Genomic DNA, 26,625 nt, shown 5'->3' with positions numbered 1-26,625 from the left:
CTCTAACATCGAAGATAGTTTCTTCCAACTTCAACGCTTGGCGGGTAACAAAAATATATTGATACTATTTCACCATTTTGTAATAATTTAAAGTAGCTAAGTCTCTAACTCAATATCATCCAAAATCTTCAACATTGAAAACACGATTTATTTGTCAAATTAAATCAACATTCATGTTGTGATCTTACCGGAAAAAGATGGGCTTTTGATATCCAATATTTAAGACAAAATAACAATTTTACCATTGGTACACGAATCGTGTACCATAATGCGCTTCGTCCCCAGTTGTATCAAGAGACTCGAAGGACGAGGCTACACACATTGCACCAAATCAAACGGCGTATGTAGACTGGAATAACCAGACGCTAGAAATTTGCACTCGCTTGAGACTGCTGGCTTATTTCGCCGAACATAACTGATTTGAAATTGGAGTAAAAACGGAAACCATTGAATGTATATCAGTTTATATACATTCATACTACATTATTATATGAGTTGCGACCCACTTGTGTCAATTTCTAGGTCCCAAATGTTAGCGATTTAGCTCCTTTAAATGATTTAATTTACTAGAAAATAGAGGACGTGTTATGTGTGATATTCCTGCGTTCTGTTAAAAAATCATGTTTAGCTATTTAGTTGCGGTTGTCAATAATCATATTTTTTTAAAAATTATCTATAGACTATTTACTTCGCATAATCATAATTATATAATAACTTTTTATACGCCCACATTTTCATGTGGACGTAAATTGTAGCGCAACAGTTTGTAGTCCGTCCACAATTTGTTTGTGAACACTCTGCGACCACAGGTTACAATTTCATCCGATGTTCAGTAAACTTGAACAATGAAATAATAATAGGTTATTTCCCAAATACATTGTATCATAATCTTGCCAATTGGTTCCTTTGGATATTGGCATGTATCCAACCCTCTCTCCCCCCCCCCCCTCTCCCTCTCTCTCTCTCTGTGGATAATATTGAGTTAGAGCCTTACACCCTTCAAATTTCAACTAAAATAATATTATGTCATATTTGTTCTGTTGCAGATTAAATTCAGTGTAGGCCTACTGGTATTACATGTATGTTGATGTTATTAATCGGTAAATGATGTTAATATCAAAATGGCATTAACACAAAAACTGAAACGGATACAAGAACAAGTGACAGAGCTCTTATCTCGAGTATCCAAAGATTCAAAGAGTAACCATGACAACAGAGCATGTAAGTCAGCAGATGGAGCAATCGATAGTATTGGTCAGGTACGAGATGTTATCGAACGCCTCGAGTTGCTAGATTATCAAAATAACATAAATAAACCAGATAGCGCTGACAAATCACAATATCTCAGTGATTTTTATTCCGATTCGGATGACGAAAGTATCTTAAAAAATCCAGTGACTACAAAAACAGACAGAGATGAAAAGTGTGTTAATAATGACGATTCGGAATTAATATCTCCAGAAAACAAAAGTAGAGTCGATATTTTGAATGGTGTGAACACAAAGACAGAAGAGAATGTTAAGGAATCATTACGTGACAGGACGTCTACTGGTGACTGTGATAGAATAAAGGGTGTTGATGTTTATCCTAGTGTAGTAAAGAGAGTTGAAGTAAATAATAGTGGTAGGATCACAGATGACCAATACAATGAGGATGCTTCCACAGATGACGAAACATCATATGATGATGAAGTAAAAGTAGAAAAGGTATAATATCATTTTTGTATAGTTCTTCGTTATCGTGGTGAGTAAAAGGGGCTAGACCACCATTCTATTAGAATTTAACGATTGCTTCCACCAAGAGTGATATTGCAGACAAGTTGTATTTTTTTTATGCTTAGCGCACACACAGAGGTCTTTCCTGTGTGAGAACACCAGGCTACCCACTTCATACACATACATTGTACAATGTACCAACCTTTTATTCTACTTTTATTACCGGTAATTAGAAATATCTCAGATTAAAGTTACAATTTCATATTTTTGAAGTTATATTTTTAAAATGTATTAAAATAAAGCTCTAAAATAGATGGTGTCTATAAACAGTCCTACCTTGTTGAAAAATAATCCTATTAATCCTATAATTCACTATTGTCAGTTGAGAAATTGGCAAAAGTATCATTTTCAACTTCAAATTCAAATGTTTGAAGATAGCTATTCCATGGTGGGGAATAAGAAAACAAGGGAGGTAATTTGGGGGGTAATTGTGTTATTATTTCCGGTGTGAAGATTTTTAAGTGTGAAAAAGATAACCTATGATTGTATAATAGTGAGTTGACAACCTATTGAGCAAAAGACATAGAAATAATTATGTTTTGACTTTCTTAGAAAATATGAAATTGTAACCTGAAAAGTCACTGATTGTCATTATAGAATATTATGAATGTTGAATCTCTTAAAAGAAATATCAGTCCAGGTCGGTTCAATTCCAGTATTTACAAACTTTAAAGTTATAACTAATTGAAAATTAGAATCATTCTTCATCCTAACAGTGGTTTCCTCCCACTGTTAAAGGCTCCAATGAGCATGTGAGTGGATGTTAAGCCCCATCTCTCTGAAAAGGGAGGTAAATCCAACTTTACTTGTATCCTGGAGACCGGGGTAGTAATTGTATCACGCTTAGAGCGTTAGTGGAGTGAATGAAGCACGTTATAAATATTCACATTATTATTATAAACAAACCACCGGCACCTCTTGTTAATCCAGGAGATTATCTACCCGTACCATTTATATTTTGATTTGATTTTCTCAGATGGTAATTATCAAATTGACTACATTTTAGCCTGGATTAAGTTGTGAAAACGTAAATATTGTCCAAAAAATGCTCGATGACAAAAGCAACTTGAAATGAGAAGTTCATGTACATGTACATGTAGCTATAAAAAATAAGTTGGATAAAATTATAAATTTATTTTAGACTGTGGAGGTTGTTGATGTTAATGGATTAGAGGATGAATTTGAAGATGAGTTTGGTGATGATTTTGATGAAGATGCTATCAATATGATTGACGAGGCAGAGAAAAGTATCATGGATGACAATGTTGTTGTTGATGAAAACGAAGATGAAGGTATATTTATTTCCAAATCAGAACAAAACAATGATTAATTATAACAATTCAAATTTCACTAATGTGACCAATGACGTCCTCACATACCAAAAGTTCAGATCTACATGTATGTGGAATGGAGGCTATCAAAAGTATAGAAAACCCTGAAAAGTAATTTATTTTAATCAGATTTAGAGGTTCTACTTTTAATAATATAACAAAATACAGCATAGTATAAATTAGCTTCAGAATTAGGCTCAGATAGCTGAAAAATACTGGGGTGTATCACAGGGAGATCGATGTCAAGTATCACTGGGCAATCAGAGAGAGAGAAATAGGGTTTAACGTCTACTCGACACAATCTAGGTCATTTCGGGACTAACATATGGTTTTTAATTTTATTTCAATAATTCGCTTGCGTGTTGGGGTCTTTAGCAGTGGGAGGAAACCGAAGGACCCGGAGAAAACCCACGAGGTTGGACAGGCGACCCTTCTCCTTGTCACGTACAACTGGGGATTCGAAACCACGCCAGTTGACTCAATGAGGAATCAATGTTGAATATTGCTTGAAATGAAATGGGTTTTAACGTCCTACTGTTCTGCTCCGAACTGGGCTAATGAAGACGGGCATACGCCATACAGTGTGCTATGAGGGAAATTTTGCCTGGACAGCAGCACTATGGCCTACTCTTATATTGAATTCCAACTGTCAAGGGATCTTTTACGTGCACGCCAATGTGTACACAGGACCTCAGTTTTTCATCCCATCCAAACAACTAGACAGCTGTCCTTGTCAGGCCCTCTCTCCTGCAAGAAAACAGAAAGAAAAGAAAAACCAGAGTGAAAAAAAAATACTCAGCGAATTACAAGAAAGACATAATAGAAATAATGGAACCAGTCTTGGACAAGAGAGAGGGAGACAGAAATGGGGTTTAACGTCCACTGGGCACTAAAATATGGTTCAATTTTATTTCAACAATTGACTTGAATGTAGGGATCGTTAGCAATGAGAAAAAACGGAGGACGCGGAGAAAACCCTACTTATGCAATTGGGAAATCACCACACCATTTGACTCAGTGGCAGACCTTACGATTAATAGCCTACAGACAGGTTAAACCATTCAGTCACCCAGTCCTTTCTTGGACAAGAATATAATATTTGTTTTAAGGACCATGCATGTAATTTAATCGGATTATTTGGTCTTTCTTGTGATTATTTGTTAATTTTCTCCTTGCAGATGCCAGTAACCAACCAACAGAACCAAAATATCTGGAAGTTCTTAAACAGTATTTTGGTTATTCTAAATTCAGACCGTAAGTATAGTGAGAAAGATGTCAGAGACATCTCTCAGACTTCCGTCATACCTTGGGTAGCTGTGTCCTGTCGTTGGCTGAGACAGCTCTCAGATTGCCGTCTTACCTCGGGTCTGGTTTCCTTGCAAAGAAAACCTATTCATAGATCTTATGGGGCAAAAAAAACTCAAAACAATGTCAAGTGTGCATGTTAAAGACCCCCTGACACTTAGAAATCGAAAAAATAATGGTGGTCTGTAGCAACTCTGGTCATCGAAATTACCCCCACAGTGCATCGGAGATATAACCTATGCGTAAGAATAAAAAGAATCCGATTTCTAAGTTGTCATGGTAATACCCACATATATATTGAAAAGCTGTGTTTTGGTTGTTTTAACAGAATGCAGTGGAAGATAATTAACTGTGTATTTAATGTTGTTTTAACAGAATACAGTGGAAGATAATTAACTGTGTATTTAATGTTGTTTTAACAGAATTAACTTTGAATTTAATGTTGTTGTAACAGAATTAACTGTGTATTAAATGTTGTTTTAACAGAATGCAGTGGAAGATAATTAATTCTGTGCTGAACGAGAAGAAAGATAATTGTGTGATAATGGCTACTGGTAGGTATCATTCATCTAGAGGGTTAGGGTTAGGGTAATTAACTGTGTAATAATAGGGTAGTACTTAGAGTATTTCTGATAATAAAAAAGAGGGTTAGTTGATCAGTCTAGATCATATGGTCTGTTTTTGAGTGCCTGTCCAACCTCATGGGTTTTCTCCGGGTCCTCCTGTTTCCTCCCACTGCTAATGACCCCTACGCGCTAGCAAATTATTGAAATAAAATTAAACCATGTGTTAGTCAAAAAATGACCTAGTTTGTGTCGAGTGGACGTTAAACCCCATTTCTCTTTCTCTGTCTGTTATCAAGTGAAGTTGCGTTGTTTGATCCAACACTGGTACGTGACAAGGAGTAGGGTCACCCGCCTAGCCTCGTGGGTTTTCTCCTCTTCCTCCGGTTTCCACCGTAAGCTTATGACCCCTAATCCCAAGTGAATTATATTTCATTTTGTTTTTTGTATATTTTTGATGGTGTCCACTACATTAACATCTGACAGTTTCTAGTGGGAAATCGTGTCAGGGGTCATACAAGCGACTTTTGACCCTGTGACATCATTCATTTGATTAACCAATCAGTGTCCGTGTTCCAAGTGGCTATCTGGAAATACAACTTTTCCAACACACAGTTTGCCACACGATCAGAATCTGACTCAACAGACCATTTGACTAGCTGATCCCTAACATCTGCGGGGGGTTGGATTGCCGAATGTTTAGAGCGAGCGCACTGTATCGTAAGGTCTGTCATTGAGTCAACCGGCGTGGTTTTGATTCCCCAGTTTTAAGTGACAAGGAGTAGGGTCGTCTGTTCAACCTCATGGGTTTTCTCCGGGTCCTCCGGTTTCCTCCCACTGCTCAAGACCCCTACGTGCAAGCGAATTGGTGAAATAAAATTGAACCATGTGTTAGTCCCGAAATGGCGTTAGTCGAGTGGACGTTATTTGTTATTAGTTGAAAATATATTTGTATGATTTTCTTGTACCAAATAAAATCTGTAGAGAATGCTGATTTCAGGCCATGGTAAAAGTTTATGTTATCAGTATCCATCAGTATATACAGGAAAGACAACGGTAGTTATCTCCCCCTTGATATCACTGATGGAAGATCAAGTACTGGGTCTCAAGTAAGTTCAGTATGTTTTATATTAAACGTTTTGTACATGTAAGTATTGACCACCCTAGTTCAGTAGGTTACATATTGTTATGCAGTAAACTTTGTATAAGTCGGATTTTTGCTCAACTCGGATAAAATCGTTTACATTGTTTGATCCTCCATGTTTTTCTTTTTAAATTTATGCACATAAGTCGGATTTCCTAATTCGGATCTTCACTCAACTCGGATCAATTTCCCAGAAAATTTGAAACTCGCTGTCTGCTGTACGAGACACTTGGCGGGAAAATTTAAGACATTTTTCAAAGATGGCGACAAAACGGAAGTTATCCACTCTCACCAAAATGAAAGTTATCTACTCTCACCAAAACGGAAGTTATCTACGCGCACGTATCAACAAAAGCTTCAAATATGCCTTTGAATCAATTATTATCCGATTCTTGCGGTTTATTTCTAATTGAGCTAAGATGAATTTCGGTCTTCGGCTAACTCAGAGCTTGGCTTAACTAGGATAAAATTGTTCAGACCACTTAGATCCAACTTATGCAAAGTTTACTTTATATTAATTTAGACATCAGTAAACAAGACTGAGAGAAATGTGACAGGGTTGAATTCTGTCCCACTTAGTTTTAATTCTATCAATTTACCAGAATTAAATTTGGAATTTTCAGGACTCGCCACTGGGCACCTCATATTTTTGCTTACAATATAACGTATTTGGATATATGGTTGGTACTAATGTAGATATATTTTTTAATTTGTATTCTTTTTTTGAGCTTGTTCTCTGTCCATCTCTTGCAAAATGTGGGCGTATCTTGCATGGCAACCGCTTGTTTAATTTGTATATATATTGTTAATATTATATACGTTATATAAATACATGTCTATATATGGTTTGTAATTTTAGAGCGGCCAATATACCTGCTTGTCTGCTTGGATCAGCTCAAGAAAACACGGCAGTAGTAAAAGCAGAATTAATGAGGTAAGCTAGTCACAGTTTAAAATAGGCACATGTACGAGACTGTCCATCAATTTAGTAAAGTCCAGTATTTGTAAATTCCTTTTTTTATACGCCCACATGGAAATGTGGTCGTATATTGCTGTCACCCCCGTCCATCCGTCGCTCACTCCATCGTCCACAAATTCTTGTGAAGACACTACACAGGCAACATTTATCATTTGATTGTTTTGAAATTGATATCTGTTGTTTACATTAGTGAGATGAAGAATCCTATTTAATTTCAATAATTTCCGTTAATTTCTTCTTGTGTTATGGCCCCTGTTTCACTTTTTATACGCCCACATTTTCATGTGGACGTATATTATCGTCGCCCCTGTCCGTCCGGACGTCCACAATTGTTTGTGGACACTCTAGAGGTCACAATTCTTTTCCGATTTTGACGAAACTTGAAATATAGGTTTATCTCCAAAAGATCTCGGCTGCTTTCGATATTGGCATGTATCGGATCAAAACTTCATGGATTATGGCCCCTGTTTGTACGAAAAATCAAGTTTTTAGCTTGTGGACCCTATAGAGGTCACAATTTTTATACGCCCACATTTTCATGTGGACGTATTATGCCGTCGCCCCAGTCTGTCCGGACGTCCGTCCGTCCACAATTGTTTGTGGACACTCTACAGGTCACAATTCTTATCCGATTTTGACGAAACTTGAAATATAGGTTTTTCCCCAAAAGATCTCGGCTGCTTTCGATATTGGCATGTATCGGATCGAAACTTCATGGATTATGGCCCCTGATTGTACGAAAAATCACGTTTTTAGCTTGTGGACCCTATAGAGGTCACAATTTTTATCCGATTTTTTTAAAACTTGAAATGTAAGTTTATAACCCAATGATCTCGGTTCCTTTCGATATTCGCGCATATTGAATTGTAATTTCCTGAATTATGGCCCTTTATAGTAGGAAAAATCACTTTCTTGTTAGCTTGTTCTCTATCCATCTCTTGAAAATGTGGGCGTATCCTACCTGGCAGCCGCTGGTTATCCAATTTTGTTGAAACTTGAAATGTAAGTTTATAACCCAAAGATCTCGGTTCCTTTCGATATTCGCGCATATCGGACCGTAACTTCCTGAATTATGGCCCCTGATTGTATGTAAAATCGCATTTTTAGCTTGTGGACCCTATAGAGGTCATAATTTTTGTCTGATTTAAAAAAACGTATTGTTATATCACCGTTACACCCTAAGGACAGCTGAGTTCGAATTTCGTGAAAATCGGCCCAAAATTGACAGACAAAATGGCCGCCGTTCGTTCTCAAATAGCGTAAAAATATGGTATATCAAGGTTGTTTCCTTTCGATATTTAAGCATATCGAATTGTAATTTCCTGAATTATGGCCCTTGATTGTAGGAAAAATCACTTTTTTTTTTTAGCTTGTTCTCTATCCATCTCTCGAAAATGTGGGCGTATCCTGCCTGGCAGCTGCTGGTGTATATAACACTGTAACACGGGTATCATTTAATCTTGTGTATACAACACTAATTTCTTTAACAATCGTTTAAATGATACCCGGGTCAAGTGGTGTTGAGTATTTAACAGACAATAATTTTCTATTTTATATAATACCAATCAACCAATGTATAGCTGTTTTGCCAAGGTTGGGATCTTGGGTACACAACTGGAAATATTTTCTATGTAATATAATAATGGAGGGGTCAACATAGGCCTAGCCTGTTCCTCAACCCAACTTCAAATGAAATAAAACATGGCTTTTATATCAAATATATTTTAATTATGACAACTTTCTTACACAAATATAAACCATCATGGTGTACTCTTGCATATAAAAATATAAAACAGTAAAACTTGATACAATGCTGAACATTGATACAGTTTCCCAGTAATAATCACTACACTAGGATCTGGAAGAGTTGTTATAGATCTGTATTTTAATCAGAATGAATTTTATTTCAATTTCAAATTCTAACTTGCAACATGTCACAGGTTCACGTTTTTTCTGTCCAATCTGAATGAATCTACACTGTTCCTTGTCAGCCCTCCGTTCTGCACCACTGACAGGGAAAAAAATGCGCTGGAAAATCCTGTCTATATGTCTGGTTAACCTGATATTAACGTTATGTTTTCAGGGGTCAGTTCAGATTGTTGTATATTACACCAGAATTCGCTGGTGCTGCTACAGGTGTTCTCACAGATCTTCAGAATAAAATAGGTAAAATCCTTCATTCTCATTTGATTAACAATTCAAGCTTGGATTCAGTCAGGTAAAAAAGAGGCCCATCAAAAGATTTTACCTAACACTTATAGGTGGCGCTGGTTTGTTTGTTTGGTTTGCTTTGCACACATACAACTTTTGGACACACAACGATTGCACACATGACCTTTGGACACAGAACCATTGTGTCCTTTAAACACACAGCCATTACAAACACATTCTTTGATGCATAACTTATTCTGTTAGTAAGTGCAGGAGGACCACACCACATGCAAAACAAAACGGACAAGACAAACCTGTGGACAAGACATACTACACAGATATTGCAAGAAATAAACAACAAATATCAAATACAGTGAATGGATCCGGGAACCAGTTAAAGTTAAACATTAAAATCTATTTGACATGCAAGTAACCAAGTTCCATTTGTTTGTGATTGAACTAACATATTTTAGAGGGGAGATATTTCTATGTATTATGATGACATCGATCAATCGTACTATGTTCTGTAATATAAATGTTAGTGGCGTTCTATTTTGTTTATTTGTACAGAAGCCTGTACACTAAATGTCTTATTTTTGTTAATATCCCCTCCCTTTACATCCTCTAGTTTATTCCACGCTATGAGATTCCTCCATCCTTTACCAGCACCAGGTGTAAATGTAGATGTACGTTGTTGTACTTCAGATTTACTTGCATCGTTTATATTTAATAGTTTTAGTGTCCAACTAGCTGTAACGGTTTTAACTGTTTTATCTTCTACACTCCTCAGAATCAGATAATACCCTAATCCTGATGGAGTATCTGTATGATATATAACATATACACACCATGGTAATCCTTGTATCATTACATCATCACCATCGTAGATCTCATCTCTCTTCACTATCTGATTCAAACTAAAACTAGACGTCCAGGTTGGTGACTCCATTGTTTCTACTTTACCTAGTAATTCACGTAAAGTTGTAACATCTATATCTACCATAGTATAATGGACATATCTTACTGTGGGTATATCAAAACTGGTTGATCTGCTATCTTCAGTCAGTTTGTGTCCATTGGTTAAAGCATCTACAACTGGAACAGTAGATTTACCATTCAGGACGTCATTTATATATTTAACACTGGGCTGTAGCGAACTTTTGAATTGGATCATATCTCCATGTAATGTCTGTAACTTGTTACTTTCTTTGTCACAAATTTTATTCATTTCACATTTTATATCACTACCATGTTTTTTGACCCCTTCACAAACTCTTTGAACTTCTTGATCAACATTGTCACAGGCTATTTTAGCTTGGTTCTTGATATCAGATATTTGACTGGTTAAAGATTCACAGTGTTTGTTGACTTCATCAATCTTTCCTTCTAACTCCCGCTTTATAATGTTTAACTTTCCTCTCAGTTCTTGGTCTACATCAGTAAGATCTGTTTTTGAGTGAGTTGTATGATCCAATATAACACATTTACAACAAACAGCAACAGAACAATCGTGACAATAAAATTCTATTTCTTTTGCCTTGTGTCTTGGACAGAAATGATTTTGTGTTTCACCTTTTGGTTGGATGTAAAAGTTTGTTGAAAACCCACTTGCACCTCCATCAGGTACTTGAACCTGTGTTCTACAATTAGGACAATTAAACTTGTTGAGATGTGAATGAGCTTTGATATAGTCGTCTATACATTGTTGACAAAACGTGTGAAAACATGGCAGTATTTTAGCTTTAGTGAAATCATCTAGACAGATACTACAGCATTGTGTATCAGTGTCTGCTTCTGCCATCTTTACCGTACAACACAGTTAGACACAGTCCATGTATGAACTACAACAATTATATTTAGTAGTTATTGAGTTATCAAGTTGACAATAAAACAGATTATATTTATATGGTCGTTTTATACAACAGACACTTGTCCTCGATTTCACAGTTTCTATTACAGCTATATTCATTATGTTATACATACAACAGTTGAGATTACGGAAGTGACCACTTGTCTTAGATGAATTGGTTATAACACATCATTACAAATATATATATATATATATATATGTATCACAGCCTTTGAAGAGGTCAAGAGGTCAAGACCTTGAAGTCAAGATCTTGTACTTGTGATGTACAGTAGAATTTAACATGGAGTCCTTGAGTGATATTCACTGATTGAACACAATAAAAACAGTCACTGGTTTTTATAGCACAACGTTTCCATATAGTTCTCTTAAAGTTTTCTACCACATTTGTCCTTGAAAATTGATATGGAAATTTTATAAATGACCAAACAAGTGATGCCAAGATTTTATTTCTTAGAATAATTTTAATCTTTTTTAGTGTTATTTAAAACAGAGATTTGTACAGAATAGACAAACAAATTGAAGAGAACAATATAATAATTATTCCTGGTTTAATTTCTAGCAATAAAAACATGCATATAATGGACTTTTATTAATAACAGTTGTGCATTATAAATTAGCAGAAATAAGTTAATAGATGGATGTATTTTTGTGTGTAAGGCCCTGTGGATGTTTATGACTGTACTAACCTATATATTATAATATTAAAATTATTTAATACAATCCAGTAGATGTCAGGGTGATGGTCATAGTTGGTTTGAATTAGAGCTGATTGTATTGGGATCATGTCAGTCAGACCTAAATCTTGTCATCCAGATCCCAATCAACCGTATACCAAGAGTTTCAGCCACTGTCAGCCCATTAATTTAAAAAATTGATTCCATTTTATCTTTTCTGTTGTTTACTCCACATCGTGGTGGTGCCATGTTGTCTTGTTCAGTAATGTGTTGATTGTTATTGTTCAATTTGACCTCTATTAGACAATCAATCAAATATCTGTAAAAATTGAAACATTTCTTCATAGCCTATCTTATATTATCTCACTGTCTGCTAATGATCTCATTATGGCTAATTTTGTTGATCAAATTAGTCTGTCGTAATTCCCCTTTTTTGCCTCAGAATCCACCACCACTTTGACGGAAGATTATTCTCTCGGCTAAAAAATCTTTATTCTTTCAGTTACGAGAGATACCATAGAATTAAACCTGTCCAGGGCCGATCTGGTTGATGAGAAGTCACTCATTCAACAAAGACACATAACTGAAGGATGACAGGTCTATCTGTCCACTTAACACAACGGACAATCTCACCTCGGTCCGCAAAACAGAGACACATACCGATTTCCAAGGCATAGTCCAAACCTTCACTCTCATATAAATAAACTATTCGGTTCGAATTCGTACCTAAATATATTAAATCCTTCGGGTGCCATGTTGAATTACACAGTATTTAACGTTTAAAAACCTAACTACTTTATGGAATTCACAACAAATCTAAACTTGGGCACTCCAGCCATATTTATTTTTGTTTTACCATGTCTAATTAAACATACATTATGCAAGAGCTAAATCTGCCAATTGCAGGTCTTTCTTTAGGCCTGAAATGTTTTCTAAATTATTAATTAGACATTAATTAACTTTTCCAGACCATAAGCAACTCTCAATGTCATGGCTAGCCTGTGATATTTACTGGATTAGGTTCTGATTTGCTTCATGATTAAATCATGAAATGGATAATCGAGACCACGCTTTTTATCGTACCGACTTTAGTAATGATGATCGAGGCTAGGCCAAAAATTCAGTCGCAAATTTTTCGGTTCAGAGATTATCAATTTGACTAAAATTTTCAGCAAATTCTTTTTACGTTATCTAGCTTTTAACTATTATAGTGAGAACTGCCAGCTCTTTATTTAATCTCCCATAATGTATGTTTAATAGTGTAAAACAAAGAATATTGGAGACAGGTGATTAGGGAAATATGATATAGATATAAATGGGGGAAATTAAGATGGATTAAGATTCATTAAAATATAGCTGACTGAACTAAGTAATACGGTGTGGATTAGTACGACGTATTAAACATTTACTATTGGGTCGTAATTATCAATTGTGGGAATAATACATATTTATAAACGAATTTCACCCTACTACGAGTTCTTGGTGTGGAATTTTCCACAGAAATATTTATTTATGGCTGGGGATATGATATCATGATATCTTTCGTATCTAAATTACCTCCTGCTTATAAATATATACATATACCTACATCAACAACTTGTTCTATTTATAAGCAGGATGTAATTTAGATAGGAAAGATATCATGATATATCCCTCGCCATAAATAAATATTTCTGTGTAAATTTCCACATCAAGAACTCGTTGATGACAGAGAATATAAGTAATATTGTTATAATACATTATAGAAGAGTCAAGATAACCCGCTGTATAGAGATGTATGATGCGGCCTAGTCTTATATGGAATTCCTTTTACGTGCACACCAATGTGTATACAGGACCTCGGTTTTTCGTCCCATCCAAGTGACTATACGCTATCCCTTGCCAAGCCATCCATCCTGCACCTCTAACGTGACCTCTAGGTTAGCGGGCTATCTTACTCACTACTAGGGTTAGGGTAGGGTTAGGGTTATTTGAGAAAGACAAATATATTCGTAGCCATTATCTTGTTAATAGATTAAATAGTTTCTTGAAAGTTCCAACCCAGGATTAACGTGTTCGCTTTAGTTCATATAATCTGTCATTGTGTCGACGATTCCCGGCTTGTAGTTGACAAGGATTAGGGTTGTCCATCCAATCTCGTGGGGTTTTCCCGGGTCCTCTGGTTTTCTCCCAATGTTAAAGAATTATTGAAATAAAACTGAATGATTTTTTAGTCCAGAAGTGACCTAGTTTGTGTCGAATGAAGGTTAAATTCTTTCTGTGATGTATTATGTATTTTTTTTTTACGTGAACATTCTACAGACTATCTGATCAATTTCAAATTTATATATAATTTTTATGTGGACGTATATTGCCGTCGCCCCCGTCCGTCGGTTGGTCCGTCCATCGTTTTAAAATTGATGTATGTTTGCATTAGTGAGATGAAGAAGCCTATTTAATTTCAATAATTTCTGTGTATTACATCTAGAGTTATGGCCTTGTTTCACTTTGTTAACCTCTAACGCCAAAAGTTAACATCCGATCTTTGTGAAATTTATATGCAATATTTAAATTAGGGAAACGAAGAAGCCAATTGAATTTAAGCAATTTCCGTTTATTACTTCTAGAGTTATGGCCCTTGTTTCCATTTGTTTAACCTTGTGAATTCTCTAAGGTCAAAAGTTATCATTCGATCTTTCTGAAATTTATATGCATTATTTAAATTAGTGAAACAAAGAAGCCTATTGAATTTCTACAATTTACAATAAATCCTTCTAGAGTTATGGCCCTTGTTTCACTTTGTTCAACTTTGTTAATGCTCGATTGATCAAAGTTATCATCCAATATGTATGAAATTTATATGCATCATTAAAATTTGCGAAACAGAGGTCTATTGAATTTCAGCAATTTCCGCCAATTATTTCTAGAGTTATGGCCCTTGTTTTACTTTGTGAACCCTCTGAATGTTTGAATGACAAAAGTGATCATCCGTTCTGTATGAAATTTATGTGCATGATTTAAATTAGCAAGAGTGAACAATAAAATGGGGGAACCCCTCGGGACAACATCTGTGGAATTTGCAGGGAGAATTTCACGCGCTCATACAATTTGAAGCGGCACTCCCGCAGCTTTCATACCCAGCTTAGGTTCTGGTGTAAATCGTGCAACCGAAATTACAAAAGGTTGGACGATCTTAACCGTCACCAGAAAATTAAACACCAAGTCGATATCTTGGACGACGCTGTGAAACAAAGCATCGGTCATCTTTCCCCTTCATGTAAGGAAAGTTGTTCAAATAATAGCATCAAAACCAGGGATGCTACTATTACGGACAATGCCTCCGAAACAGCGGAGGTAAAATATCACAGATCGCCTTGTCCTATACCATTCCTAACCATGAGTAACTGGGAGGCCTTTTGCGAAGGAGTCGATCCTTGTCTCGATTTAGAGGCCTGGCCAGTTTTTCGCACATTGAACCGCGATGATTTGGCAGAATCACACATTAGCAAAGAAGACTGGGTTTTTTACAACGTTTCAATAGAGAAACGCAAAAACAACTTCGTGAGCTCCTTGTTGAATTCAAAAAAGATTTTCCTAGAGCCACTTTTCACAGTATGCAAAATAGTAGCGTAATTCTCAGCCTAACCCAAGGCAGAATATAAAAAAAAGGGACGAGTTCCCACTTAATCTAGCCGTGGTACCCCCACGGCGATAACTAATAAAAAATTAGTGCATACACGCCCTTAACCCAATCGAGTTGTTTTTAGTCCCTCTCTAGTTTAGAAAAATTTAAACTTAAAGTCCATTAGGGTTAGGAGCCTTTGAGACAGTGCTAATTAGCATATTTATAACGGCAATTTCTTTACCCGAACATCTTTGCACACTTTGCGGAATAATCGACTCCGCTGCCAAAGATTGACTCCGGTCCATCTGTGACGTCACATGTGCTCCGGTACCCACCTAGACTATATATAGAGGGCCAACGCACATCCCCATTTAAGCCTGAAGAGTTCAAATAAGAACGAAACTAGTAGCTGAGAGAAATCTGGAAGGGCTGTTCGCCTACATACAGATTTTTTACTTAAATTAGTAAACCGAAAAAGCCTGTCAAATTTAAACAATTTCTGTAAACTACATGTACTTCCAAAGTTGATTCCCTTGTTTCAGTTTGTAAAACCTTGTGAACCCCCAAACGACAAAAATTATAATCTGATCTGTATGGAACTGTCTTGTAAAGGCCCCCAATTACCTACAAAGGAATAAACATGTGACAACCCTTGTCGACCGCTCGGACGATTTAGCTGCTGTGGGCTTATGTTTTGTTGCCTGGCAACCTATCTTAACATTATTAACTCAAAGAAGCCTATTTAATTTCTAGAAGTTTCTTTAAATACTTCTAGAGTTATGGTCCTTGTTTCATTTTTTTATTCGCCCAGATTTTCATGTGGACGTATTGTGCCATTGCCCCTGTCCGTCCGTCCGTCCATTCACAATTTGTTTGTGGACAGTCTACAGGTCACAATTTTATCAGATTTTGACTTGTGGTTCCTCTGGAGGTAACAATTTTTGTCTGATTTTAAAAAAAACCTTTCAAATATATCACTGTTACACCCTAATGATTAGGACTGTCAAACAATATTGGTATATAGATATATTACAATACGACCGTCCACGATACACTGTATTTATACATTTTTGTTGTATCGATATTTTACTACTTTTACTTTATATTCAAATTTTAGCTAGGCTGTTTATAAAGATTTCATAATCAGTCATATTATTTAGGCTTTGCAGTAAACAATAAGTCTACAAAGCCAAGACCAAAGTTGTAAATACAAATATAGTGAAATGTATATTCACATAAATAAAATCAGCCATATTATAGGCTTTCAGTAAACAATAAGTGTCCAAGACCAAAGTCGTAAAAACAATAAAACCATTCAAAATATTATAAAACTGTGCTGTGTGATAAACTTTAACTTTATCGAAGTATTGCAATACTGCTGTATATTGCATTACTTTTTGTCAAGTATCACAATACGATTTTTGGCTGCAATACACAGCTCCTACTAATGATGGTTGAGTTCAATACACAGCTCTACTAATGATGGTTGAATTCAATACACAGCTCTACTAATGATGGTTGAGTTCAATACACAGCCCTACTAATGATGGTTGAGTTCAATACACAGCTCTACTAATGATGGTTGAATTCAATACACAACTCTACTAATGATGGTTGAATTTGAATTTTGTAAAAATCGGACCGAAGCTGATGAAACTTAAAGTATTTATTTCCAAAGATCTTGGTTCTTTTGCATATCGAACGGTAACTTCCTGGCTTGTGACGCCTGATCGTTTCGAAAAAATCACGTTTTTAGCTTGAGGTCCCTCTAGAGATCACAATTTTTATCCGATATTGATGAAACTTATATATGTTTATATCCCAAAGATCTCAGTTCCTTTCAATATTCGCGCATATTGGACCATAACTTCATGGATTATGGCCCCCAATTGTACGGCAAATCGCTTGCTAAAGGTGGGCGTATCCTGCTTGACGAAGGGGGGTTGAATGGCCAAATGGTTAGCATGTGCGCGCTGTCTCACGAGGCCTGTCATTGAGTCAACTGGCGTGGTTTCGAATCCCCGGTTGTATGTGACAAGGAGTAGGGTTGCCTGTCCAACTTGGTGTTTTTTCTCCGGGTCCTCCCGTTTCCTCCCACTGCTAAAGACCCCTACACACATTGAATTATTGAAATAAAATTAAACTATATGTTAGTCCCGAAAGGGGTCATACAAGCGACTTTTGACCCTCTGACATCATTCATTTGATTAACCAATCAGTGTCAGTGTTCCAAGTGGCTATCAGGAAATACAACTTTTCCCACACAATTTGCCACGGGATCAGAATCCAACTCAACAGATCATTTGACTAGCTAATCCCTAACATCTCCAAGAATGCAGATCTCTCTCTCTTGGCAAACGCTTGTTTAACGCTCTATCGACAACAGATATCATCCAATCAGCATGGAATACATACATGATGTATGCATTTTTTAAATTACTGTCTGTTCCAGGTGACACTACGACATGAAAATTGCCTGCCATTTCTTCAATTTTTAATTTAACCGACTAAAACTTAGTGACATACCTGGAATTGCCACCCCATTACTTTCTTACACGAGGAAACCAAATTCAGATCAAGCTATATAACCTCTCTCTCATGAAAAATCATAGTTTGTTTACATCCCGCTGTTGAACATCAGCCATGGTTGACCTAGTTATCCGGAAGAGTCGAAGAGGGAGGGGACGTTGGTTTGGCTCGAGTCGTTTTGGTCTACTTGCATGGATGTCAAGGACGTTGTTTCGGCTCAGTTTGTCCAACTGAGTTGAATATTTAATTGGCCCTGAGGGCTGTAGCGTTTTGATCTTCACATAAACTGCATACAAATTTTATCCTGAACTGCATGTGATGCAAATTTTGAAGGGGGCTATAGGCGTACACAATATTGCATAGTTAATATAAGTTATTCCCTTGCTTACGACTTTGCCTTTAGACAATTTAAAGTTGAATTTAGGCTGGAGCAATGATTAGACTAAATGTATATGTAACCTAATTTCTCGTGAAGCCTACAACAAAAGTAAAACGATTTTTATATAATAACGGTTCAATCTGATTAAAATACAGATCTATATTTCGTTTCGTTATTTTTTATACTTTCGATGGCCTACACTACATGAAGATCTGACAAGTCATAGCGATAGGTCACGTCAGGGGTGAAAAGACCGACTTATGACCCTAAGACGTCAGACATTTGATTAACCAATCAGCATTGATGTTACTAGTGGATAACCCACAGTTCCATGAAAAACACGCCTAAAGCTCGCCGTAACAGACCGTTTCATTGGCTTATCCCCGACACCATTCAGAACACGAGTTAAATAACAACTCTTCCAGATCCAAGTGTAGTAAAGACAAGTAAAACGAAATTTTGAACTATAAAAACAAAACGAAATAGGATCTGTGTTTTATTATTAACCAGATTGCGCCCGGTTGATGCAGGCGTGCCATTAAACATTAATTACATCATTTCATTTCATATCTTCAATCAAGGTTATGCAACGCAGAACACATATTCCTGAAGCTATTGTCTCGAGAAATCCCTTTCTGGCCATTGCTGGATTGACTTCTGATACTTGAGCTTTTGCGGGAGTGTGTCTATTCTTCCCGTTCAATCAAATCTATCCCAAGTAGAGCAACGTCACAGCGCTTCGTTTAATCTGGGGTCTTCCCTGAAACTTTGGACAGTGATTTAAGATATTAAAAACGATGAAAGTATTATTCGTCCCCAAACAGTATTGTTTATATTGTATCCGTTTTGACAGCCTCGTTTGTCACGCAATAAGTTTTTCTGCAATTTTGGCTATGTACTGGTTAATTGGGCATATATTTCTTGAGTCATGACGTAACGTTATGTAAAGATATTTGGTCCAATTTAGAGCTCTGTTTAAAGCCTAATGAAATTGTTACGCAGTTAGCTATTGGTCTCGAAATAACTACATAATAGTTTGGTTAATTCCTTGACATCTCGCGTAATTTTCATCTTCAAATAATAAACTGTAGGTAACAATAATCAATTATTCAAGGGGTTATATTTTCGAAGATTCGCTTTTTTTTGTCTTTTCTAGATGAATATCTGAAATAAATCTGAACTGTTGTCAAATAACAATGCTATGAATATCTAAGATCCAGCAGTGAACTGTGGGGAATATTAAAATAACGGTATTTATGTTGCAAAAAGGGGGTTTAGAAAGAGCTCAGAAAATTATGGAAAACTTGAATTGCGATGCAGTCTTGACGGGTTTCACCGGTGCTCTTAATCCTTTAACGGACGTCACTTAACATATTACCATGAGCATGTTACACGTGTTAACTATCTAGGCGAAATTGCCATTTATGATAGCATGTTAATGTGTGGAACCCTTACAAAATGACCAATGCTTGGTCGTATATCTACACAATATTACTTAAACGAAATTAGTAAACATCATTATTAAATGGCACTGAATAACACTCTTTAGAAAAAAACATGTTTGCTTTAAGGGTTGAAAATATGTTGGGTTTTTTTTTTTCAAAATCACTGTAGATGTGTTTGGGTAAACAACGTAAAAAGGTACTTTGGACAATTGCATAAAGTTACAAACTATCTTTTGATATATTCATATGTTCGCAGTGGTTTGTGCTTTTCGATATGTGGAATTAAAGTTTTAAAATTTAATTATGAACAAACAGGTATATTTGAAATTAAAGTTTGTTTAATAAGGACTAAAATACCAATTTTGCCAAAATGATGCCATTTCTAATGACAAGAATGTTACAATAATTTACAGTTGCAGTATCAAATCGAGCAAATGTCATTAAAATATTTTATTCTTTTGAAAAGTGACTCCCACAAAACTGCCTATTTCTCAGAAATAGCAAAAATTCAAAATGATTCATGGATATTTGGTTGATGTTATATATCAGCCCTACGTGTAGATAAATGTTTAGAATACAAATATTATAAAATAAAAAAGTTAAATAACATTTGCGGGAAAACGGAGTACGAAAATCGATTCCCGCCTTGCTCTGCATATTTACGAGGAATATCCAGATATATATCAGCTAATTTGCGATAAGATAATATTTTGTATTAATTAGTATTATAGATAGTGCCAACATGTATACCATGCCTTTGATTCTGTGTCAATCGGATAATTATTATTTAGTTTATATATAGGCTAAAAACTGCAAGGCCAAAGGGAAATAATCTGGACAAATATATTTTGAATATTTATATACAGCTGATCAGAACCTTAGAAAACTAATAAAATGTTTATAAAAATGTCATATCTCTAGACCTTACTCCCCAAAACCGAGTGGCTTAATGCGCAGTTTCTGCAAAATAAGCGGGTTAAAACAGAACATAATATCAATCCGACCAAAAAACATGATCCACAGTCTGAAACCTAAGTATTACTGCCGCAAAAGAAACGGGCGAATGTACCCGATTAGGAGATACCTGTCTACCCTATACGCGAAATGTTGATGTTTTGAGAAAGAAACTATGTCGAAATATGTGAAATTTCCAAGAGGAGAGTGGATCTTATCAAAGTTTTAGGCGCTAGGGCTCGACGAAGCGAGCAACGGGATGACAATTTCAGGTATGTCACCAATTTTTGGCCGTTTAAATTAAAAACTTAAGAAATGGCAAGGAATTTGAGAGTCAGAGTATCTCTTGGAACAGACAGTAGTAAAATGAATAGGTTTATTGAATTTAAGCAATTTATGGTAAATTTATACAGTTATGACCTTATTCAAAAACACACTTTTATGGATAACAATTACTATGGTTTAATTCACTGCGACGTTTAACAAGGTTTCACAAGTCGTTATCAAGCATATACACAAATAGATAAAATATGAAAAGATATGAATATATATATACAAACATAAGTGCGAACTATCCAATGGAATGCAAGGAGAGTGAACATGAGTAGCTATAACAAGCTATTGATGTAACAAAGGTGCATAATCATATATATTAGAGTTGGCTTATTGTACAATTAAAAGATGAAAGAGGGGATTAACCGAGATTAACAAATATTGAAATCATACATATTATACCATAACTGAAACCAGTATATACTAAGATTAACTAAATAAACATTCAAGAAGATCAAACTGAGGGTTTATAGAATTATATTGAAACCATTATCATTTCATTGATTTTAACAGTTAAGAAATATAGAATTTGATGGTTATGTTTTATAGTCAAGTAATAAGTTGCATATACATGTATGTATTTACAAGGTAAATATATATCAAAGGGTTGAATATAATATAAATATGTTATGATAAATTGAGCAGAATGCCCTATGATGAAAACCTTTTGTAATTATAAATGTGAGAGGTAAGATATTGTAATTGAGTTACATAGACATAAAATACTGTGATTAGCTAAATAAATTATAGAAAATGATTGAAACATACAAATTTTACATATTGATAAAAGAGGATTATAAAATCTGAGGGTTGAGGTATGGAATATACAATCGATTCTGTATTGGATAATGCCAGTAGTTAAATATGGTTCTGCAGGGGGAATTACTTTAAGGCGACTGTGTTTACAATTTAATTACAATTTGATAATGCGGTCATATGCTCTGGGGATATAAACGCCTGGGTCTCAATTCAGTTTCGGTTCATGTCTTCTAATGTTGATGGCCTCATGTATTCTTCTGTTTCTTTTCTTGTGGTGGTTCACAGCCAACGTTTTAACTTTGCTCCAATCGACTCGGTGCCGTGGGTTCTCATTCAGACGTTCAGCAACTGCAAATTGGTTTGTGAGGGCTTTTGACATGTGTTCTTTCAGTGGGATATCTAATGGTCTTTTAGATTCTCCAATGTAACTTTCCTGGCGACTCCAGTGGATTTTGTAGACACAGCCTTTTGGTGAGAAGGGTTTGGTGGGGTTTAACTTTCCATATGCTTTTACTAAGTCTTTGGTTGTTGCGCCCTTCAAGAAAGTGGTTTCAATATGTGCTTCACTTTTCAATAATCTTCTGATTTGGTGGGAGATGTTGCCGTGGAAAGGTATAAAGATTCTAATTGGAGGTTTATGGTTTTTGGGTTTATCAGGTTTTGGTAGGTCGGATAGTGTGGCATTGATGAGCTTGTTGACCATTTGTTCTGGGTATCCGTTGTGCTGGGTGAATACTTCTTTTAAATGTTGAATTTCTACGGGAAGGGATTCAGGGTCACAGATATTCTTGGCTATTTTGGTTAGAGTGGTGATAATGCCTGCTTTAGTGCTGATGGGGTGATTAGATTGGTAGTGGATATACTGATCTGTATGTGTTGGTTTTCGGTACACTGAGGTGGTGATATTGGCGTTCTCTCTTCTTACCAGTACATCAAGAAATGGGAGGCTGCTGTTGGTTTCATTTTCAATTGTAAACTTCATTCTTGGATGTTGGTTGTTGAGGTGGTTCAGGAGGACGACCGCATCTTCTTCTTCTTCATCAACCCTTCTGAGCCAGACTAGCGGTTGAAAAGGAGCGGTTAAAATAGCTTCTTCCTCTAGTGATGTCATGTAGATTTCAGAAATCAGGGGGGATAATGGGCTTCCCATAAGTAATCCATGAATCTGTTCATAATAATTATCTCCCCACCTGAAGTAAGTTGATTCCAGACATTGCTTAATCAGGCGAATAATTGTGTAAACTTGTAGTGATGTATCTAGCGGTGTAGCGGACTGGTGGAGACGGGATTCAAGAATTCTCAATGCTTCTTCTCTTGGTACATTGGTGAATAGATCGACTACGTCGTATGAGAGCATTTTCCCGGGAGTTTTGAATAGATCGACTACATCGTATGAGAGCATTTTCCCGGGAGTTCTGACATCTTTGACACGAAGACAAAATTCATTAGAGTCCTTGATAAAGGAGTCGGCTGTTTTCCCTAGTGGTGCGAGTAATTTGGATAAATACTTAGCTGTGTTGTTCAACTTTCATTCATGATTAAATCATGAAATGGATAATCGAGACCACATTTTTATCGCATCGACTTTAGTAATGATGATCAAGGCTAGGTCGAAAATTCAATCGCTAATTTTTCAGTTCAGAGTGGATCAATTTGACTGAAATTTTAAGCAAATTCTCTTTACTTTATCTAGTATATAACTATTATAGTGAGAACTGCCAGCTCTTTATCTAATCTCCTATAATGTATGTTTAATAGTGTAAAACAAAGAATATTGGAGACAGGTGATTAGGGAAATATGATATAGATATAAATGGGGGGTAATTAAGGTGGATTAAGATTCATTAAAATATAGCTGACTGAACTAAGTAATACGGTGTAGATTAGTACGACGTATTAAACATTTACTATTGGGTCGTAAATTATCAGTTGTAAGAATAATGCATATCTATAAACGAATTTCACCCTACTACGAGTTCTTGGTGTGGAATTTTCCACGGAAACATTTATTTATGACTGGGGATATGATATCTTTCCTATCTAAATTACCTCCTGCTTATAAATATGTACATAATATATCAACAACTCGGTCTATATAGAAGCAGGAGGTAATTTAGATAGGAAAGATATCATGATATCATATCCCTAGCCATAAATAAATATTTCCGTGTAAATTTCCACATCAAGAACTCGGTGATGACAGAGAATATAAGTAATATTGTTATAATACATTATAGAAGAGTCAAGATAACCCGCTGTATAGAGATGTATGATGCGGCCTAGTCTTATATGGAATTCCTTTTTCGTGCACACCAATGTGTAGACAGGACCTCGGTTTTTCGTCCCATCCAAACGACTATACGCTATCCCTTGCCAAGCCATCCATCCTGTACCTCTAATGTGAACTCTAGGTTAGTGGGCTATCTTACTCACTACTAGGGTTAGGGTTAGGGTTATTTTGAGAAAGACAAATATATTCGTAGCCATTATCTTGTAAATAGATTAAATAGTTTCTTGAAAGTTCCAACCCAGGATTAACGTGTTCGCTTTAGTTCATATAATCTGTCATTGTGTCGACGATTCCCAGCTTGTTGCTGACAAGGATTAGGGCCGTCTGTGCAATCTCGTGGGGTTTTCCCGGGTCCTTTGGTTTCCTCCCAATGCTAAAGTATAATTGAAATAAAACTGAATGATTTTTTAGTCCAGAAGTGACCTAGTTTGTGTCGAATGAAGGTTACATTCTTTCTGTGATGTATTATGTATTTTTTTTTTACGTGAACATTCTACAGACTATCTGATCAATTTCAAATTTATATATAATTTTAACATTAGTAAGACGAAGAAGCCTATTTAATTTGAAGAATTTCCTTTAATTACTTCTAGAGTTATGGTCCTTGTTTCATTTTTTTTCATTTGCCCAGATTTTCATGTGGTCGTATTATTCCATCGCCTCTGTCCGTCCATCCACAATTTGTTTGTGGACAGTCTACAGGTCACAATTTTATCAGATTTTGACTTGTGGTTCCTCTATAGATAACAATTTTTGTCTGATTTAAAAACCTTTCATATATCACTGTTACACCCTTATGATTAGGACTGTCAAACAATATTGGTATATCAATATATTGCAATACGACCTTCCGCGATACACTGTATCGATACATTTTTGTTATAACGATTGGATGGGTTTGGATGGCCGAATGGTTAGTACGTGCGTGCTGTAACATAAAGCCTGTCATTGAGTCAGCTGGCGCGGTTTCGAATCCCCGGTTGTACTTGACAAGGAGTAGAGTCACCTGTGTCTTGTACAGGCTCCTTTACCTACAAATATGTGACAGCCCTTGTCGACTGCTCGGACGGTTTAGCTGCTGTGGTCATTGTCTGGCAACCTATCTTTATTTACAGGTATAGATTTGATAGCTATAGATGAAGCACATTGTGTATCACAGTGGGGACATGACTTCAGGGCAGCTTATAGATCTCTAGGCAATTTGAAGAATTTATTTCCAATGGTAAATATTTTAATTTGTTCAGATAGTAGGTGAATAATTGTTTATTTGCTCCCTCAGACAATGTCACACAGTGTTGGTTCATTCTGTGATAAGACCAGTCACACAGTGTTGGTTCATTTTGTGATGTGTGTGTGATCGAATGATCTAACGTCTGGGATTAAGATCGTAAGCTCTGTCATTGAGTTAAGTAGGGTCGCCTGCCTAACCTCATGGGTTTTCTCTGTCATTGAGTTAAGTAGGGTCGCCTGCCTATCCTCATGGGTTTTCTCCGAGTCCTTCTGTGTTCTCTCATGATTATTGAAATCAACAAAATTTCTGTCTCTTAAAATTCACTGAAGATCCCTATGTTGTATAAATATGTTCGGTACCTAAGGTAACGTTAACTGTAACAGCTACTGTAGAAGATCCCTAATAGAAGATCCCTATGTTGTATTATTATTGTAGGTACCTATTGTAGCGTTAACTGCAACAGCTACTGTAGAAGTTAGAAGTGATATTTGTCGTTCTTTAAACCTTAAAAAACCAACAATTACATGTACTGGATTTGATAGGTAAGAATATCCATCAGGTATCAAGATCTGTCTACAATTATTGGATTGTTATGTTATTTTATTTTGAAGAATTGAGGTGTTATTTTAAAGAAGACAGGAGGTGTAATTTTGAAGAAGATTTGGGATGTAATTCTATTTTGCTTGAGTTTTTATACGCCCACATTGAAATGTGGTAGTATATTGTTGTCGCCCCTGTCTGTCCGTCCGGCGTCCACAATTGCTTGTGGACGCTCTAGAGGCTAAAGTTAATATCCAATTGACTTTAAATTTATACACAGTGTTTGAGGTCATGAGACGAAGAAGCCTATTGATTTTCAGCGATTTCCGATAATTACTGCCAGAGTTATGGCCCTTTATCACTTCAAAAAGTCTTGTGGACGCCCTAGAGGTCAAGTTAATGTCCAATTGACTTTAAATTTATACACAGTGTTTAAGGTCATGAGACGAAGAAGCCTATTGATTTTTATCAATTTCCGATAATTACTGCCAGATTTATGGCCCTTGATCACTTTAAAAAATCTTGTGGATGCTCTAGAGGTCAAAGTTAATATCCGATTGTCTTTAAATTTATACACAGTGTTTTAGGTCATGAAACGAAGAAGCCTATTGATTTTCAGCGATTCCAGCTAATTACTGTCAGAGTTATGGTCCTTGATCACTTCAAAAAATCTTGTGCACACTCTAGAGGCTAAAGTTAATATCCGATTGAGTGTAAATTTATACACAGTGTTCAAGGTCATAAGACGAAGAAGTCTATTCATTTTCAG

At 36.0% G+C, this 26,625-nt stretch overlaps 2 protein-coding genes across 2 annotated transcripts in view; one reads left to right on the top strand and one right to left on the bottom strand.

Moving 5' to 3' along the window:
• The window catches only part of LOC126831558 (bifunctional 3'-5' exonuclease/ATP-dependent helicase WRN), a 56,308-nt gene continuing 29,683 nt past the window's right edge, over window positions 1-26,625 (top strand). The window contains exons 1-10 of the mRNA XM_050562115.2: window positions 1-44; window positions 1,047-1,706; window positions 2,917-3,067; window positions 4,285-4,360; window positions 4,898-4,965; window positions 5,975-6,083; window positions 6,978-7,052; window positions 9,181-9,263; window positions 25,201-25,307; window positions 25,752-25,858. Of these exons, the coding sequence (XP_050418072.2) occupies window positions 1,122-1,706; window positions 2,917-3,067; window positions 4,285-4,360; window positions 4,898-4,965; window positions 5,975-6,083; window positions 6,978-7,052; window positions 9,181-9,263; window positions 25,201-25,307; window positions 25,752-25,858 (1,361 nt within the window). The 5' untranslated portion in view covers window positions 1-44; window positions 1,047-1,121. The remainder of the gene's footprint in view (window positions 45-1,046; window positions 1,707-2,916; window positions 3,068-4,284; window positions 4,361-4,897; window positions 4,966-5,974; window positions 6,084-6,977; window positions 7,053-9,180; window positions 9,264-25,200; window positions 25,308-25,751; window positions 25,859-26,625) is intronic.
• Window positions 8,821-11,061, bottom strand: LOC126831577 (tripartite motif-containing protein 2-like). Its single transcript, XM_050562150.2, has one exon. It carries the CDS (start codon window positions 11,047-11,049, stop codon window positions 9,787-9,789), a length of 1,263 nt encoding a protein of 420 aa, XP_050418107.2. The 5' UTR covers window positions 11,050-11,061; the 3' UTR covers window positions 8,821-9,786.

Source organism: Patella vulgata, chromosome 9 (assembly GCF_932274485.2).
Source record: "Patella vulgata chromosome 9, xgPatVulg1.2, whole genome shotgun sequence".
Classification (NCBI taxonomy): domain Eukaryota; kingdom Metazoa; phylum Mollusca; class Gastropoda; family Patellidae; genus Patella; species Patella vulgata.
Note: the sequence above shows the minus strand (reverse complement) of the source record. Positions and strands in the feature narration are given on the sequence as shown.